This window comes from Anser cygnoides, chromosome 16, assembly GCF_040182565.1.
Source record: "Anser cygnoides isolate HZ-2024a breed goose chromosome 16, Taihu_goose_T2T_genome, whole genome shotgun sequence".
NCBI lineage: Eukaryota > Metazoa > Chordata > Aves > Anseriformes > Anatidae > Anser > Anser cygnoides.
Window position 1 is genome coordinate 5,382,661 of NC_089888.1, and position 18,803 is coordinate 5,401,463.

The 18,803-nt window shown below is 38.2% G+C and overlaps 1 protein-coding gene across 5 annotated transcripts; it reads right to left on the reverse strand.

Annotated features, from left to right (window-relative positions):
* Positions 1-2,690: 2,690 nt before the first annotated feature.
* On the reverse strand, positions 2,691-15,874 carry STX16 (syntaxin 16). 5 transcript variants are annotated; one of them, XR_010825233.1, is made up of 10 exons: positions 15,576-15,874; positions 13,122-13,133; positions 11,663-11,770; positions 10,370-10,510; positions 9,679-9,841; positions 8,807-8,898; positions 7,524-7,667; positions 6,911-6,991; positions 5,197-5,387; positions 2,691-4,669 (listed from the first exon to the last, which is right to left on the reverse strand). XR_010825233.1 is itself a non-coding variant. In XM_048074632.2 (9 exons), exons 1-9 carry the CDS (start codon positions 15,708-15,710, stop codon positions 4,565-4,567), a joined length of 981 nt encoding a protein of 326 aa, XP_047930589.1. In that variant the 5' UTR covers positions 15,711-15,871; the 3' UTR covers positions 2,691-4,564. The 5 variants fall into 5 exon arrangements, 4 of the variants coding, with proteins under 4 accessions (XP_047930589.1, XP_047930593.1, XP_047930591.1 ...); XM_048074632.2 differs by lacking the exon at positions 5,197-5,387 and having other exon boundaries at positions 15,576-15,871; XM_048074636.2 differs by lacking the exon at positions 5,197-5,387 and having other exon boundaries at positions 15,630-15,870.
* Between the last annotated feature and the right edge of the window lie 2,929 nt (positions 15,875-18,803).

Here is an 18,803-nt window from a genome sequence, read left to right on the forward strand (position 1 = left end):
AGCGATGCCACCCGCTAGGTCAGGTTGCCCAGGGCCTCATCCAGCCTGGTCTTGAACAGCTCCGGGGATGGGGCACCCACAGCTTCTCTGGGCAACCTGTTCCAGTGCCTCCCCACCCTCTGAACGAAGAATTATTAGATGATATTAATAGGCCTTTTGTATTTGACCCGAGTTTCAGAAAACACACATGTAGATCATTTCGGTTTTCTACAATTTCACAGTTCATAGACAACAATGGAAAAAAGATGCTGCAACACTGCAGTGCACAGTGTGACACTCGTAGAGTCTTTCTGCCTCTTCAGTAAAGGTATTTGTACTAATTCCAGCCACCTCCATGTACAATTAAAATGCATGCAATTTTAATCAAGCTGGAACTCTTATTTGCCTCTCATAACTCCATTTAAGGATGGAAATGCTACATTTTGAAAGTGTAGAATCATACAGGGATAAAAATGGAAAGAGCCAAATTCTTTCCTTCATGAAGCTAAGTATCAGAGAAAATGTGCTTCTAAAAACATTACAGAAACAGAGGAAAAAGCCAAAATACACTCTAAACTATAATATGGGTAGTCACTTAAAGGAAACACTGTTTTCCGAGCTCCAACTTTAATAGTAAATTTGTGTTTTAAATATAATAGGATTGTTATCCTTACATTTTTGTATTTGTCAAGCACCTCCTATTAATGTCAGGTCAGGAGGGAATCAATACTCATTAATCTGCAGCTATGTGAAAAGTCTAAATATCTCAAAGGGAGTGCACTTCCATTTATAATGGAAAAGTAAATGCAGATGCAAATAATGGAAGTACATCTAAGAAAAAAATACATATTAGGCTGAATTCCAGAAAAAAAGGCTTTCTTAGAGTAACTCTTACTTGGTCCCTGATGGAACATTATGGAAACTTTATTGCCCAATACATTTAAAATTAGCTTGAATAAAAGATCTAGCAAAATCTATTGCAGAGGTCAATCACGCGTCATCACAGACTGGACAGGATAACCCAATAAACAAGTTCAAACTCCAACACTTGATAACACTTCATGTAGAGATATGAAAGGCAACTTTTATGAGTCTCTTTACCGAGCCAAAGAACATAAGCTGTGTAGGGATTCACTATTATTCCATTACATATGGACAGTGAGCAAAATATGAAAGAGAATAATAGAACAATTATTATTTCTCAATTGAGACATTCAGAAGATTCTACCAGGTAAACTCCTTATCATTTAGTACAGATTCTGCCATTCCTAATACTGCAAGATTCATAATACAGTACTGCCCCAATCTGTATTATTCAAAAGAAACAAAGCAGTAGGAAACGCTCATCTAAATCTAGAACCTTCCATCATTAAGTTAGGGACAGCAGAGGGGCGTCCTAATCAAAACAACAGAATGATTGGGAAAGTCAGTTCTATCTATGATACAGAAACTACACTTATTTTCCACTAATAGTAGTTGCAAACATTTCTACTCATGGGAGCCTCAAAGGAAGTTGCAGCATGGACTAATCTTCCATGGCCACTCCAGTTGTTACTCCTCAAGAAGTTGCAAGTATTAACGGAATTAAGCCATTCAATATTACATATTCCACCGTAATTAATATGCAAAAGCGTAATGGATTCCTTGTTTTAATTAAACTTAAATGTAAAGTTTCTTAAAAGAAAAATTCTTCCATTTTACTTTTCAGAGTTTCTAGAGAACGCTCGCAATAGATATTAATTTACTGTTGCAGCGCTTATAATACTGTCATTTTCAGATATCACTAGAATTAACTTCTGTTAATAAGGAATAGCAGCTTCTTGTTGTATGCTTGCATACATTTTAATGGAGAAAGTCTGTACAAGCCAACAGCTTTATAAGTCGTTCAGACCAAGTGGGGAACCACAGATTCTTGGGAGATGCTCTAGCAACGTCGTGCAGTTCCCCGTGGCGTTCGGTAAGCAGTCAGGCAGAGCCTCAGTACAAGCTGAGAAGAAGAATCCAGCAACCATGAAGAGGTCACAGTCCGCAGAACCCTGTTTCTCTGCAGCAGCCCACAGAGGTGATTACAGGGCTGGACAGAAGCAGTCACTTGGTTCAGACAGCTTTTGCTCCTGTAACACCTGAGTAGGTAGCAGCCACTATTGAAGCCAAGATTCTCCTCATTTGCAGTGGCTTTTTTGGGCACTGAGGCTACCCCTTCCATAACACTACATAGAAAGTTATTCTTCCAAAGCATTGCATAAGGGTTTATGGTTTAGTTATCAATAATTTAGACTGAATTGTAACAAATTAGATATCCGAAGTGATACAGAAGTCTAGAAGTTTGTTTTGCCTTTTTTTTTTTTTTTTTTTAAATATTCAGCCTCAAATTCTAGCTCAAGTTACACAGGACAATTCACATCAGAATTCAACCTCTTGTGCAGTGCATATTAAAAAAGTGCATTTCCTTTCACAGAATTTGGATAGGAAATACATAGCCATTTACCTTAGTGGAGTTAAGATATCACTGGCATTTCAATGGCAACTACATGGGAAAAAAATCACTGTTTTGACAATATAAATTACATAGTGCTACATAAAGTTTAAAAAAATCAGGTATTTCATGTCACTGCTGCTTTTATTTAAATTCAAAAAATATACGAGACATTAACATCACAAATATTTGCTTCAGTTTATACTATTTTTTTAAAAAATGAGTAATTGACCAATAAGGTTGGAAGTGTTTTATTACTTCTTTGAATTCATTAGCCATGATAAAATGTCAAAAGCACCAGTCAAGACAGAAATAAATAACACGATCTCATGTTAGAAAGTTGCAAATACAGTATATTAAATTATAGCAATATGCTGCTTCACACCAACTGATGTAGACAGCACACTAGGGAGACAGTAGTTTTACTCACGATCATTGAAAAGATCTATTACCAGAACAGGGGAACTGCACACCCACCTAAAAGCATCATTCTTTCTTTTAATGATTTTATGAATTTAATGAAGGGCTTGAACTGGCAGTTTTGGAAGTTCAACATCCCCTTTGTCTAGAGGTAACAGGAGTGGTACAAAGCTTTTCACAATAAGCCCAAAAGCCACAGCTTTCATTTCTTTGTAGTCTTTTCTTTCAGGCTCATTCCTGCACCGAGTCAGTGTAAACCCACATCTTAGGTCCTCCTTAGTACATAGTAAAGACAAGTTCAGTGCAGGTAGAGGAATCCTGTTTCACATGTGCAACGTGAAAATCATAATATTATTAAACTGCACTTCAGGGGATTTGAGCAGAACATCTATGCAGCTTTATGGGGAGCACGGCATCAGTCAGAAATGAAGGAAATATAAGTTACAGTCCCTTTGGGGAAAAGTACATACAGAAAAGCCATATTAAAAATATTAAGGCAAGGCCTCTACAATTGCACACCACTTCAGGCCTGAATTAAAACATGAATACTCTATTACTTAGATGTTTCTCTAATTTCTCTTTTATGGCCTACAGCAAAAGTTTTCCACTGCAAAAAAAGAGTGGAAAAAAAGAAACTTCTTTACTGAAGGCCTAGTACATGTCACTTGTATGACATCTATCATGGTCAATAAAAGACCATAAACACGTCCTTTTCTAGGCAGGCATTAGAAAAAAATAATCTTCTGTCAGGGGAAAATGGATGTAATGTATACTGTAGTGAAATCACTTTTATATAAAAAACTAACATTTGGACAGATGCACTGTAAAATAAACATCTTACACAACAACTAAAGTATGAAACATCCAAGACCACTATAGCAGGCCAGATTGTGTAAAAAGCCAAATGGAGAATCTCTACTTTTTAGTTTTAACTTCATCGCATCTTTAATGTAATGGCTGTATTTAAAAAAAATGTACATGTATATATATGATCATTCTAGTGAGGGAAAACATTCCCATGATTACTCAAGCTCAGAAAAAAAATTAATTAACTGTGTTAAATTATGCCAGTGATTAAATCTTATTATTTACAAGACTATATAGCTTTCTGATTCTTAGTGATGATGCAATATCTAAATTAAGATCAGAGGGATTGGACTAGGTTCTGGTTGTTAAAAGCCTTCTTTTTCACCTAATTCATTGGAGTTTGAGTCTGGAAGAAAAGAAATTAAGTCAAACATTCTTGTGTCTAAACATATTTTAAATCTAGATCAATTTCTGTTATCTAGTCCCATGACTCAGTAACACAGTTTAAATTTGAAGCCTATAACAATTGCGACATAATATAGAAGACAATGCATTATTGTTCACAGTAACAAAGAAATTACTGTACTCACTGGTAAACTTCAATTTTGTAATTATTTAAGTAACATGTTTCCAAGTACCCCTGGAGAAAGAACCAAATTATCCATTTGGAAGCATCAAATTTCCGGACTTTTTTTTTTTTTAAACAAACACTTCACCAAATTGCCAAACTTGTACTTTGAAGAATTCTACAGAAACATTGCACAGACTTTGTACCACAAGGGCTTATACATTCAAAGGCAGCTTTCTGGAGTGCAGATCCATCCATTCACATTGGGGAAAAAAGTTCACATAAACTCCAAAAATAAGAAAATTAAGTGAAACCTAGTGTGACTTTACACCAATAAGAACAACAATAAGGACAATTACTATAACAAACAAAATTAAAATAACAAGCATCTTCCGATTCTTCTTTTGATATTGCTCTGCCTATAGAAACAGAAAAGAAAGAGTTAATACTTAGATTTCTGCAAAGCTCTAAGTATGGACTCTTGTTTAATATAATTAAGTACATGTACCTCATTTCCTTTGGCAATTTGACTTTTCATGTGCAGTATATTGCAAGCAACTCCCACAAAATAACTCTAATCCAAAGACTTCAGTGAAAATAAACATACACTGAAGTCATATTTATCCATATTAAGTAAGAGACTATAAAGAATGCATCCTCATGTTGGTTATGCAACCTTACTGTGAATTCTTCTCAGCAGTTCTCAAGAAGGTCCTATGCCTCCACAGGACACGTGAGCTATACAGAAGAATGATATTATTTGCAAGAACTCTTAGCTATGAGGACTGTGGAAACAAAAATCAAGCAACAGGGTATGCGAAAGTCTGAACAGTAATAATTGGCAAGATGTTTTAAATCATTTTGCCAATAGAGCATTTCTATATTATAGCTGGAGGACATTAAAATTCACAACAATACTTCATTTTTAATAGGCATTTTGTTGTACCTGATTCAGCTGTGCATTTTCATTTAATTTCAATTAGAACTGAAAGCTTTCATTTTGTTTTGGTTCTCAGTTTTCTGCTTCATTCCTTCTTTCTTCTAACCACCTTTTCTCATCCCTTTCCTCTTTTTCCCAGGGGAATTAAAACGTGGAGAAAACTCTCCAAAAGCCAAATGAAAGTCTCCTAATAGAAACTAAACAAAACAAAACTTGCATTTAATTCTTTTTTAATTAATAAACCTTTAAAAATTTAAAGGGAAAAGATATTATTCTTTTCCTTTCTAGTCCCTGTAAAAAAAGATATTTTTATCAGATCTTCTAAGGTGGAATTTTTGACCTGAAACGATGTAATACACAATCACTGCAGTTATTTTACTTAATCAGGCTTTAAGTATCACAAAGCCTGACAAAGTATCACTAATAATTCCCATTTTCCAGTTGAAGCAGAAATTAATAACTAGTGATTCACAACACCAGACTTCTGGAATGAATTAATGCAATTTCTATGAAAGTGCTATCTAGGTAGTTTACAATAATTATGCCAATTAAAATAGAAAAGAAAATTGACATTTATTAAATCAGAATAGGGTTAACAACAGTACTAAAACCAGCGGGGTATCTGTATTTTATATTACTATTCAGACATGTATGTTTTCCTTGATAGGTGAAAGAATTTTTATGCTATGCTGAAAACACCTGATCTCCAGTATATATTGCATCAAAAATCCATACTCTCATCAGCATTCCAAGCAGGGGTTTGCTGACAATTCATTAACTACCACTCGACGAGAAATAGCATTGATTCCAACTGATTCATTTACTTCCAGTTCAGTTTGTGCAAATTGCTTGCAATTACTTTAAGCCTTGTTTGCTAATGGCCAATGCCTTATTTTAGCAACCCCCAACTTACTTTTACGTATAAGAAGAAGAAACCTAGAACTAATTTATTTTGCTTTTCCTCAAGTGACAGTTTTTCCTGTGCATATTTTACAAGTCTGCCACAATATAAAGTTGAATGTGTAGCAGCAAGATGTCTGCATTTCCAAAACAAACTGTTCTACTTAGAAGTTTTTACATAAATCTCTCATTCTAATTTTTCCAGTAATGGAATGACTGAACTGAGCTGACAAGTCAGAACTTAGCTTAAAATCAGAACAAAACAAAAAAGCCAGCAAAACAACCACAGAAATCTGTGTTGTTCTGCCAATTGAAACTTTTCAGATGTTCATAGTAAACCTCCACATTAAAAGCAAAAGGTTGCACTTAACTTCTAACAAATGTCACATGGTAAAAGAAAACATTATTTTTTTTCTTGCTGCTCATGCTATTGAGATAACATTTTCAAACTTTAATGCATTAACTGAGTGACTGAAACCTAATAGCAAGGTACCCAATAACCAGTCCCCTTTCAGAAGTGCTGAGCTCTCAAAACAAACAGTGCAGTGAGAAGAAATTGTAGATACATTCCACCAGGTCAGCAACTCAAGATCAAAGCACACTGCCTGGATGCCCAGAAAACTATTTGACATTAACAAGCATGATGTTACCAGAAGTTACATGGAAAGTTCCTACTACAGCACAGTAGGGCATATCATACTGTACAGCAATCACTTCTGTCAGGGATTACATATAAATGAAAAGTGACTGAATAACATAATGGCTATTGAATAAAAGATAATTAGATACGCAAAACAGGTTAAATATTCTGTCAGCTTACCTTATGTAGCTGTTTTAAACCCTCTTCAGTTTTGATACATGACTGTTCAACGTTGTAGTCAATTCTATCTAGAACTGTTCCCTAAATGAAATGGAGGGAGAGAATGAGCACCAAGTTAAACCTAAACAAACTTCATGAAAAAAATACCATTATGAGCAGCAGGGTAATAAACAATGCTCACAGCAAGCAGCCTGAAATGTTCATAGTTTACATAGTTCATTAGAAGGCCTAGTTGGGACTTCTCTAGAGGACCTCCTTGCTTAATGCCTAACTTGGCAGCTCTGTCACAATCTCACATCACAACCTGTAATTGCCATAATCCTAGCTCAGGTATTTTTGGCTGACATATTTAACCTAAGCTGAATGTCTAGAAGAAATAACTAACAGAACTCTATAACTAATAGAACATCTGCAGAATAAACAGATGAGTTATTACTTTTTCCTCATTAATTCAACTTCTTGCAGATTTCAAGCAGAAGAAACTTCGCCTGAATTACCGTGTTTGGAAAAGTAAGGAGTGCATAAAAATACGCTATTACAACAGGAAGAGTCTAGAAACCTTAATGCTGCACAGAATCACCCATCTCTTGCTAACATTGTGGTGTTGAGGTACCTGTTCTACTATCATTGCTCCCAGGTCCCTAAATATTTCATTGAGATCGGAGATTGACTGTACAATCTGACGGATTTCTCTTTCCCGCTCTTCCACCAGTAATGTGTTCTGCTCCACCAACGCTAGCTGGTCATCTGTAAAACCCTGTTAAAATAACAGATTTGTGGTTTTCAGGTGTTCTTGAGTGAAACCTCTAGAAAGAATTATAGCAGTTACGTGACTCAATAACACAATGCTCCTTTTGGAATTTCAATGATAGACAACTATTTAAGAAAAATTTTACTGTATTCTTAAAACAGTTTTAGGTCAGCTAATTATAGTCTTAGCATAGAAAATTTAAATCTTGCATCCTGCCTAATCACACAAACAACTTGTTTTAAAATAAGATCTGTCCTAAAACAATGTTTGTTATTGATCTACAAAACAGATACAGGTAGGTGTCTTGTATTTATGGCACATCTACTGATGGATCAGCATTACAGAAAGTCCCAGAATGTCAATGATCATTAACACATGTAAAGACATGCAGCAATTCTGATTTTTTTTCTTTTACACTGTACAGACCTTACTGTTTGTCTCCCAAGGCCATTTACAACTGCACACTATCCTCCCCCTCCACATCCCCATCACTCTTATTTAGAAATCAAGTGAAAAGTCTTATACACTAGGTTAGCTAGATATGTCTTGCCTTTTTCCATAACTTTTCAGTTGAAAAGCAAGCATTACAGATACAAGTATTTTGCTGCACTATTGGATGGGACACCACAGAACAAATTCCAAGGTTGCTTAGAAATGTAGCATACACAAACTCTGCAACAAAATAAAACAGAGGGTGCCTGATACTACTGTTCAACATAAGTGCACAGAAACAAATCCTTACACCATTACTTGCAACAATTTGTAATACTGTAACTGAAGATTTTCACTTTAAATTCACTTTATAGAGTGCCATCTTCCACCAAAACTCAGCATCACACCGACACAATTCTCAAATAATTACTCTTGCGTTTGGCCAGAAAGGTAGAGTGACAAAGGACTGCACTGTATTTACAGACCTTCCAGTCCCTGTCAGTCATACAATGAGAATTCAGCAGCTGCACTGAGTTCCCTCACACTGCAACACTAAGGCCAATGGCACAATACTCATTAGGGAAATGCATCACAAATCTGCAGAAATAGAATTCCCATGTAGTTTGGTACTCAGAGCGTACCATTTTGATATTTTCATACTAAAAGTAAATTTAGAAGATTCTTTGTACTGAATTTGCATAATAACAACTTACTCTGTCATAAAGCGTATCATCCTCCCCATCATCCATCAGTGGGACTGAGGTGTCAAAGAAGTGTTTGGATCTTTCCTCTCTATTCTTCATGCCTGTGAAAGACAAACTGTGTTGGAGCATGTTGTTTACACACACTGATGTCATTCAGATTTCCTAGCACTTATCAAAAGTGTGCGCAAGTAGGACAGTATTTTCCAACAGCTTTTGGAGGAAACATGATAGATACTGGAGAGTAAGAGTAACATCTGAAGCACTAGACAGAAAAGCATATGAAAAAAATCTACCTGATAAATGACAAAGTGTCTAAATTCTAATTGTCACATAGGCTTACTATTTAACAAAGCATAACAAATTCTAGCACACTTACAAAACATTGATTGTATCAGCATTTTTAAGTCATTACATTCCATGAAGTTAAAAGATTTTGAGCAAGCTAAGAGCCTTAAAGTGTGATCACTGGGCTGTTTTCTAACAGATTCTCTCAGGAACATCCCTCTTCTGAATTGTGATCCTCAGTTCCACCTGTACCATTTATACCAGGGGAGGAAGAAATTGAAGCATTACATCTGAAGATTTTTTTTTTTAAATAAATAAGCTTACTTTACTTTGCCAAAAATAGAATTGAACACAATGTTAGACTTTAAATAGGATATTCCATTCTTAATCTGTTTACTGATGCACAATTTTAATTTATCACAGACCATCTTTTAAAGTTTAATCTATCATAAACTACCAATCTAATATAATTCTGGTGGTCCTGTGACCATCACTAACCAAACTTTTCCGTACCTTCCCCAACAAGAAAATAAGTAAACCTTAATTAGTGCTTTCCACAGAAAGTACCCATGCATTACTGCATCTCTTATGCTTACGTTTGAGATAGTCAGACTGTGCATGCCTGAAGTTGGTGGATAGGTCCTGAAGGGACTGTGCTAAGGAAGACACTACATTCCTGAGAACACGTGCTTCTTGTTCTGTACAACTACGTGACTTGCTCTGCAAGACCTGGACTGCTCTCTGACATCTGTGAAATAACTGAAAAAACAATTGCATTAGTATAGAAAAGATACAGCAACACACGTGCTTTAAATATCACATTGCCAAGTTCCAAAGACTAATACTTTTGACCTCTAGATTTTAAAATGAATTTCTTATTGCCCGGTGCAAAGTTTAAAAAGGCACAGAAACACAGAATATAGATTAACAACCTAAATCTAACAGGATAGAGTTACACAAGCACTTCTAATCAAAGGCATTTTCTTCTTCATAACTGTTTGGACTGGAAGTCATATAATACACTCGAGGATTTCTGTGAGGAAGCTGTAAATGTGATTTAATTAAGTCTTCCAATCCCATTCCAAGATAGAAAAGCAAACAAGCAATTGACTCATTGAAAAGTTCACTGAGATGGTAAGTGCAGTACCTAGCATAAGAGCCCAGGACTTCTGGCTCACTCTAATAGTGACAAGAGAAGAAATGCTTTATCCCAAGGAAACCGCTGCCTTATCATGATACGCATTACAGATATGTCAATGTTGGTTTAGAAACAAAAGCTGTCTGTACCTGTGTGATCTCTTGGGTCGTTATTTCTATTGCACGTTCTTCGTCACTGCTGTCATCCAGTGTTGGTCTGTTTAGATGTTTATCATGAAGACTGGCTAATTCTTTCATCTTCTGTTTAACCCTGGCAATATCATACTGAATCTAAAACAGCAAAGCCAACAATAAGGAAAGGGAAGTGACTAATATTTCAGGGGAAAAGGTTCGGACAAATGCTACACAAAAATATTGAAAGAAATCTTTAACAAAAAGTGTACCAAAGATCATAAAAAAAAAAAAACACACAAAAAGCTAATGTCTTAGTAACTGAAAACTCAGAGTATGGTTTGCCATTTTTAAACCTCCTCTTGTTAATCTAAGAGAAGACTGCTGTTTTCAGATATTCTCCATTAAGTTGGAGTTAATGTATTTATCATTATATAATTTAGTAAGAAAGGTTTAACAAACTTCCAAAACATAAATGAAAATTCAGGTTACACCTTCAACTCTGTCAAACATGCTACAGACTAAACTTTACAGCTTAAGTTAAATTACTTGCTTTCCAACTAGTCATTACAATAGATCTGTAAGGACGATTACTGTCTTTCTGAACACGCAAACTGATGAGCTGACCTGTTTGAGATTTTAAAAGCATTTTCTGAAAGTCAAGAAGAACTTCACGCTCCAAATACTGGAAAAGGCTCTTAATTGGATGCCTCCAGAATCATTCCCTCATATTTGTCCAAATACTTCTGTAACTTGCAGCTCATCTGTGCTACACAAGCAGGAAAACCTCTCCTGCTAAGACACTAACACTTCTTGTTTTCAAATAGTAAACTGCTAATCTATGTAACTGGATTCCTCAATGGGTTCAAAAAAAGACTAAAGAATATGCTGAATTTTTTGTACCCTCCTTTCTGCATTTATATCTGAGAACTTTTCTTTGCTGAGAGCTTTAGGACTTTCTTGAAGTCTCAAGTCTAAATGCTCAGCTATAGCACGACTGCCCTAATGGCCCAGGTACACACAGTGCCAGTGCTGGGCTCCCGTTGATGATACACATCCAGTCTTCTGGAATCTCTGCTCTTGGACAACCTCCCTTTATTTCACTTGCAATATATCTTTCAAAACAATAAATCACAGCTTGCCTGATATTTTCTCTAAACAGGGGTGTCAGGAGTTAGAAAAAGTGCTTGCTTTAATCTTTCTTCTAAAACCACTTCTATCATAAAAGTTACAGCATTGGCAATACAACTGACAACACAAACAAACTCCTACATGAGAAAAACTCAGGGCTGGATTTGCCATACAACTTACTTCGTCTGCTCCATCCACCCATTTGGGAGGTAAGCGTTTTGTTACTCCAATTGCTGCCTCAGGATCTAGACTTATTCCTGATACCAGTGCCATACGATCATCAGCAAGCTACAAAAGATACAAGAAATATCCTTAAAAAGAGACAGCAAATCAACTTTACTCACACTAGATGCAAATCCTTGACCAAAAAAACAGGTACTTGTATGCCTTCCCTTCCAATTAAAACCTCAAAAATGTTTGCACATGATGCAAGTATAATCACGATCCACTTTTTCTAACGAGCTCTCCCACATACTAATGATCTATATTCTCCCACTTCCTACAGGATATGAAAGTTAGGGTAAATTCTTAACAGATTTTCAAGGAGAAGAGATGTTATTGCAGTGAGAATTCGAGTAATTCTTGCACTGGTACATTCATTTTTGGAAGTGATTCACAGCCAACAGAACCCTACCAATGGTTTACCATGGTTCATACTTAGCCAGATAGGTCTGACAATCTCATTTTGGAAAATTTCCAAATAAAGATGTTTTGTATGTACAAGAATAAACTTGCAGGAAAACGGGTGGAATAATTCTCAAAAAAAATGCCAGGGATTGTCAGAGAGTAAAATAAAACAAAGTGCCAGCCAGCTTTCACACCGCTTTCCACAGATTCACAGCAGTGTTGGGGACAGGAAAAAGATGAAAAAAAAAAGAGTAAAAGAAACGTAAAATCACAATTAATAGTAGCCTGAATTTTGAGTAACTCCAGTGCCACAACATTTAGTGCTGGGGCCTCATATGTTCAGTCATCTTCCTCCTCTGAGGGGAAGGCAGGAAAATGGATGGAATTGGAAGATGGTATAGATTTTTTTTTTCAGGTTTTCAGTTGAACCAAGCTTTGTAATTCCAGAGATTAGATATCTTCCTTTACTGGAGACAGAAGAAGGTGTTATCATAAATGACACTGCTTAAAACCTACCTAATTACTTCACTGTTTGTTCTCAGGGAAAGATTTCACACAAAAGCTCTCTTCCTAGTTCTCTCAGATTTCTACTTTTCCTGTATCAGACTTGAAATCTCTGCAGTCCCCCACCCCTTTTAAAAACCAATACTTATTCCTTCCTTAACAATTCTCTCCTGAAAGCCTGTTGGTTTTTTTTATCCCTGACATTGTTTCCTGAGCAAAGTTTATATAATTTATGCATAGCATAAAATATTGTCAATAGTTTCACTGTACCGTGTCCCATATGCATACAGTAAGTCAGACTAGTTTATACATATATACATATAAATACTATAACATTATTTCACAAAATGCTCGTCTTCTCCATGCAGGCTCGTCCTTCTACTGTATATGAGGATGCCCCATCCTATATAAAGGGATTTAATAAACTTGCAGAATAAGGAAAGGGTCATTTTAGCTCAGTTATGTATGCTTGATGCACCGTGACAAAATAAAATGTGAAAAACAATACCTCATCCAACTCCTGAAGCAATTTGTGGATCCCATCAGCCCCATCCAGTTAGAGACAGCAAAAAAAAATAAAAGAAAAAAAAAAGAGACATAGGACAGATATAGTATTTTCTCAATTGACCATATCCTAGGCTTTTTATTTATTAAACATGATTGTTTACAAAAAAACAAAACAAATTGACTTAAAACACTATTCAATAGAAGTTCAGTATCATGATATATTTGAGTAAGCATTTTGCTTGATGTACAAACTTTTTTTTTTTTTGTATTTCAGCTGCTTGATTAACAGAGAGATCAGGTTAAGAACCCGTTTGATTTCCATACTAGCTGCACAGTGAAGTTTCTAGTTACTAAAATTTCAAATTGAAAAGCAGCAATATATTGAAGCATGACAGCAAGGGTAATTTGACTGTAGTATTTAACATCCACTGGTGATTTAGGTTTGACTCTGATTGGAGGATCCACATACAGAATTCAGTAGGACATTTATTGGTAAGCATCCCAGTCATCACAGGTTAAAACAGACAGCAAATGACGAAAAGCGAAAGCAAACACAGTTCCTGCTCACTTATGTATAAACTTCAATTATGCTCTAGTTTCAGATACCCTTAGTTTTATGTGCACCCCCAAACCCCCCAAAAATTAGCATCTGCAATGTATCTGCACCTTTGTAACTCATCACTCCTTGTAGCGTAGGGGGTATGTGTGAGCACTGAGATCTATAACAAGGACAACGTATTTGTGGTTTAACAAAGCAGAAGGCTTCCATCAATGACCTCTTTTATCCTATACCAAGATCTTGAAATACTACCATATTGTCTAGAATGCTATTTTGATTATCTGAGTTTAAGGGGTGGTTGACAGTCAGCACGAGAACACATCTTCCAGGGCAGAAAGCAGGTTTTGACATACAGCTCTCATAACACAGGACTTTTCAGGAGAAGCCTAGAGAATGAATGAAGCTAAATCAAAGCACTATGAGCTAGAATTAGCAACACTGCCCTGTATACAGGGGCTCTGCTCTGGGAATACCACCCAAAAGAAAAAGTAACCAGCTAATAGTGATAAACACCTTGGAAACACGAAGGTGAAGAGCTCACAGCACCACCTGTACACTTCTTGCCATGCTTGTAACAGGGAGCTGCTACAGAACTCTGTCCACCAGATCACGGCTGAGCCACTGACTCATCTGCTTGACAAGGCCCTAACAATTTCCAAACACTTCACTTTGGTTATATTTGAATCAGCATCCTAGAAAATGCTTCAGTTCGTATCAACAAAGACTGTAAACAAACATCTTATGCAAGTGCTCAGTGTTATTGCACTTGCTGTTGAGTAAAAGTAGTTTCGCTGCTCGGTAGCCTGTAGGAAAGTTCAAGGATCAAAAAATTTCAAGGATCAAAAAAATGATATTGGCAAGAAAAATTACTGAGAACCAAATGCAATGCCTAATGAAGCACGCATAATACATATCACTACTGATATTTCCGGATCTATAAATGCAATTTGATGCACAGCTTGTATAGATACAGATGTAACGAAATTAAAAATGAACAAAAGACTGTTCAGTGGCAACTCATCAGCTGAAATAAGTTTTGCAGCATGAAGCACTGCTTTTCCTAAAAAAAAAAAAAAAACAAAAAAAAAACACAAAAAGCTTTAATGGGAAGATGGGAGTGCGTAAAGATATTTACTGGAGGCTATTACAAATGGTAAGTTTGAAGAATCAGCTTTAAAAACTGGTAAAGCTGAGCTGCCAGGCTGTTTCATTACTGCAATCAACAGTTTTCAAACACCCTTCAAATTGCTCTAAGGAAACTGCTTGTTTATAAACACCTTTTTGTACCTACTTCGGGAAGAATTATTTCAAAAATTCTGAACCTTTCAAAGCAACCTTTAAGATTGCCATCCCAGTGTGACGAGCTCAAAACTTAGACAAAGCCACACACAGTGCCACAGAACAAATAGCTTTTCGAAGTTTCCGTTAAGAGGGATCACACTAGAACCTCCTGACGTCCCCCTGCTGCAGATGAGATGACTTTGGGTATTACTCGCATTTGGGGAAACAACAGACATCGGAACAAACTATGGAAAAAGTCAAGCAACAACAGGGATAATCTACAGTACTGTATTTAACGGTGCCCACACTGCAGCGGATAGAAGAGCTCTGCTCTGTGAAACAAATTATTATTTTTTTTTCCACTGGGGAGACAGCAGAAAAAAAATAAGCAATGGACAAAAACCTCATGTCAACACCGCCATGAAGTTATCTGAATTAAACAGAGGCGCGGCGAGCCCAGAGCCAGGCCTCTTCTATTCGCTTTTTGGGAAAGGGGAGCACGGGGGGACGGGGGGGACAGGGGAGGGGAGCAGCACCGGGGGCTCGGTGGGGTCTGGGGAGCGGGCACCCGGCTCGGCTCAGCACGGTACGGTAGGATGAAGGGAGGAGACTCACCGCAGCAGCCATGCTACGTGAACTCAGAGGGCTGGAGGAGCCGTAACTACTCACTTGCTCGGCCAGCAGCTGCCGGCTCTGCACCGCCTTGTTCCGCAACAACAAGAACGCGTCCGTTAGGCGCCGGGTGGCCATGGCCTCCCGAGCCGGCGCCCCCACCCCCCCAGCCCCGGGGCCGCTCAGCGCCTCAACGCCGGGCCCTCGGCCCCAGCCCCGCCCGGGGCCCGCTCAGAGGGCCCGGGGAAAGGCCCCCGGCACCGGGCGCCCCCGGCCGCCGGCCGCGGCCATGCCCCCGGATCCGCCGGCAGCGGCCCGGCCCGCTTCCGCGTTGTGCAGCGCCCGCCGCCGTCCGCCCCGCTCCGCCCGGGCCCGCAGGCCGCAGCACTAGCGTTCCGGCTCCCTGCCGGCCCCCCCCGCCGCCCTCTTAGGGCAGGAGGAGCAGAAAGCCCCTCGATCAGCCCAAACAGCTGGGAAATAACCCCTCTCACAGGGCTGACGCAACCCCAAAACCCTATGGGTCCTGGCCTTGGCGGTGGTGGTGAGGGGTGTTAGTGCCTTGTGGCGGTCGCTGTCTCAAAGGGCAGCATCCGTCTTTACGCACCCATCACCAGGCTCCCTTGGTGATGGCACAAAATGTCTTAGCATAAAAAAGACCTAACATTTCCAGAGAGTTTCCAGTTAACTCTGTACATTTACAGAGTTATCTCACTGCTTGATGCATCTCTAACAGAAACAATTTTGGTTCAAAGCATACTATTGTAGCATGACCTTTTTGATTTGCTTCTCTTCCCTCACTTTTTTCCTCTGAGTCCCCAACATTACCACAAATTTGCTTTGCTTTCAGTGAATTCTGTATTCCCCAAAACAAACAAGCGAACAAACAAACAAACAAAAAACTCACACAGGTCTTTATGTCAGCTCAGACAATTGAAAACTCCGGACATTCTCCCAAAATAAACATGCCATTTAAAATGACAGCACTGGGTTTGACTTTCCAAAAGAGGCTTTTTAATAAGGCTGTGGCTGAAATTATTATCTTTTTCTCTGCTTTTTGACACCTCAGTACCGGACAGCCTGGCAGCTGTTCACCCCTGAGACAAGCTCCCGCTGCTGCCGGCGCCAGGCCTGTGCTGATGGCTGCCCGGCCTCTGTGGACATCGCATCAGCTGTTCCCTGGGGCTGTCAGGGCAGCTGCTGCATGCTGGTCACCAGGAGCATCTCCAGCTTAAATTCTCACCAGAAAAATCAAAAATTAGTATTTACACATATGGAAGGAACAGTGAGTGTAATCACAACCACATTTTCTGGAAACATTACCCCATTTTATCTAACCGCTTGGACAGATTTGTACAATGAGAAATAGAAAGAAGTATCCCTTTGCTGTTGCAAGACATTTTGGGCATTTATTTGAGCAGCCCTTCTGCCTCAGTGGGAGAGACAAAAACTTGGAATTTAGCAAGGAAATAAACTCCAGCCTTACAAGGATCAACACATGCATTTCATTTTTCGTGGTCTGGTGAAATGTGTTTTCACTTTGGCTGCCTTACAGAGACTTTAAAAATATATGTATATACTTCATTTCTTCATGCTAATTTTTAATCTACTGTAACAATTTTTTATTCTATGAGAACAGTTTCAGCTAATGATCCTCCAGCCTTCTCTTGGCACCGCTACTGTGGCTATAAGCTGAGTGGAATTTTGCATGCAGCCAGAGGTCTTCCAGCAATCTTTTGGTTCTGGATGCCTACACAGAGAAAACTGGTTGGAATATCTCATTTAGCAACTGTGTGCCCAATGGGAAGCCTTACGCCCCTAATGTGCTGGAAGTTGGTGCACACTGGCCATTTGCGTCTTTTACTTCCTGATTTTTGACAGCTTAAAAGGTTTTGAATGTTGGGAAGGCTGGGAACTGAAGCAAAGGGTGTAAAAAGTGTTTGGGACCAGTACACAAAGGGATAAAACTCTGTAAGGAAGGAGTCCAGACCTAACTCAGTGAATAACCACTTCAAAGTGGATATTAGGAATAAGCAAAGGGACTAGAAGGAATGGAAAAAAAGATTAATCAAAGAAAACTACATCTTAGAAGTTAGGAAGTGTAGGCATAAAGGGAAATTTGCCAGAAGTAAAGCTGAGTTAGGCCTTGCAAAGGAAATTAAAACAAATAGCAAAATGTTCTTCAGGCATACAGACCAGGAGATGAAGTAGAGAAGAAGTAGGGGTGAAGACAGGGGGAGAGGCAGGACACAAATGAATGCCTAATATATAGTGGAAATGTACATAAAGGAAATGAAGGCACAGAGATAGAAATTTTCTCATCCAAGTGGAACAAAACATAAAGATGAAAATGGGACAATAATTTCTGACCCAGACACCTAACAGTGCTTGCCTGTCAAGAATGTGTCTGGCTATGCAACGACATTGCTGCAGGAGCAGCGGAACACAATGTGAGAGCAGGAAAAATTGTTCCAGAATCTAAATACGGGAAAAATGATTCAAGTCTGATCCCACTAATATACAAGACTTTTGGATAAATTTAGCAGGAAAGAATAATACAAGACATGATGACAGATAGAAATGGTCTGAAATACAACGTGCACTTACAGAAGGTGGATAGTGTTAGACTAACCTGATGACTCTGTGACAAAATTAGTTTTCTAAACAGAGAAGAGATAGTAGATCTAATCTATCTGGTAATGAATAAATGCAAGCTAGAAATTAGAAGAAAATGTCTAACCTTTGGAGGACTGGCATATCCTTCTTATGTGCATGGCAAGGGCAAACAAATATGTTATGAAGTAGCACTCCGTTAATAAAATGGATCATATTTTCTCATCTTAAAACATCGCATATCCCTGAATATATCTTTCTAAGCATATACTGCTAATATTTTGGGCTGTTGTTTCTTGGTGCTAGAGTTCACTGCCATATATATTACTTCTGTTTGGAGTGCTGTGCTTTCCTTTGACTTCTTATCTGATTTTTTAATGTTCTTTTCTGCTGTTCTTAATGAACAATGAGGTAGCAATGCTGTGTGCATGCACACATTCCTGCAGCCACTGCCTCCCACAGCTAAGGCCTGATCCAAAATGGAGGGAACTTTCTGGTTGCTACTGTGGCATTTGGATCAAGTTTCCGAAGGAAGACAAAAGCACTCCAGATTTCAGAATTCTATTTTGAGGCGAATAGCTGAGCATTTCTTTTTAATGGGAAGATAATCAGGGCCATATT

Bases quoted from the DNA above. Each gene is read 5' to 3' on its own strand.
- STX16 (XM_048074632.2), bottom strand. From the start codon at position 15,710: ATGGCCACCCGGCGCCTAACGGACGCGTTCTTGTTGTTGCGGAACAAG. The intron at 8,899-9,678 runs GTAAGCATAAGA...TGTCTTTCACAG, and splicing joins ACAGTCTGACTATCTCAAAC to GCATGAAGAATAGAGAGGAA. The intron at 7,668-8,806 runs GTAAGTTGTTAT...TTATTTTAACAG, and splicing joins ATGATACGCTTTATGACAGA to GGTTTTACAGATGACCAGCT.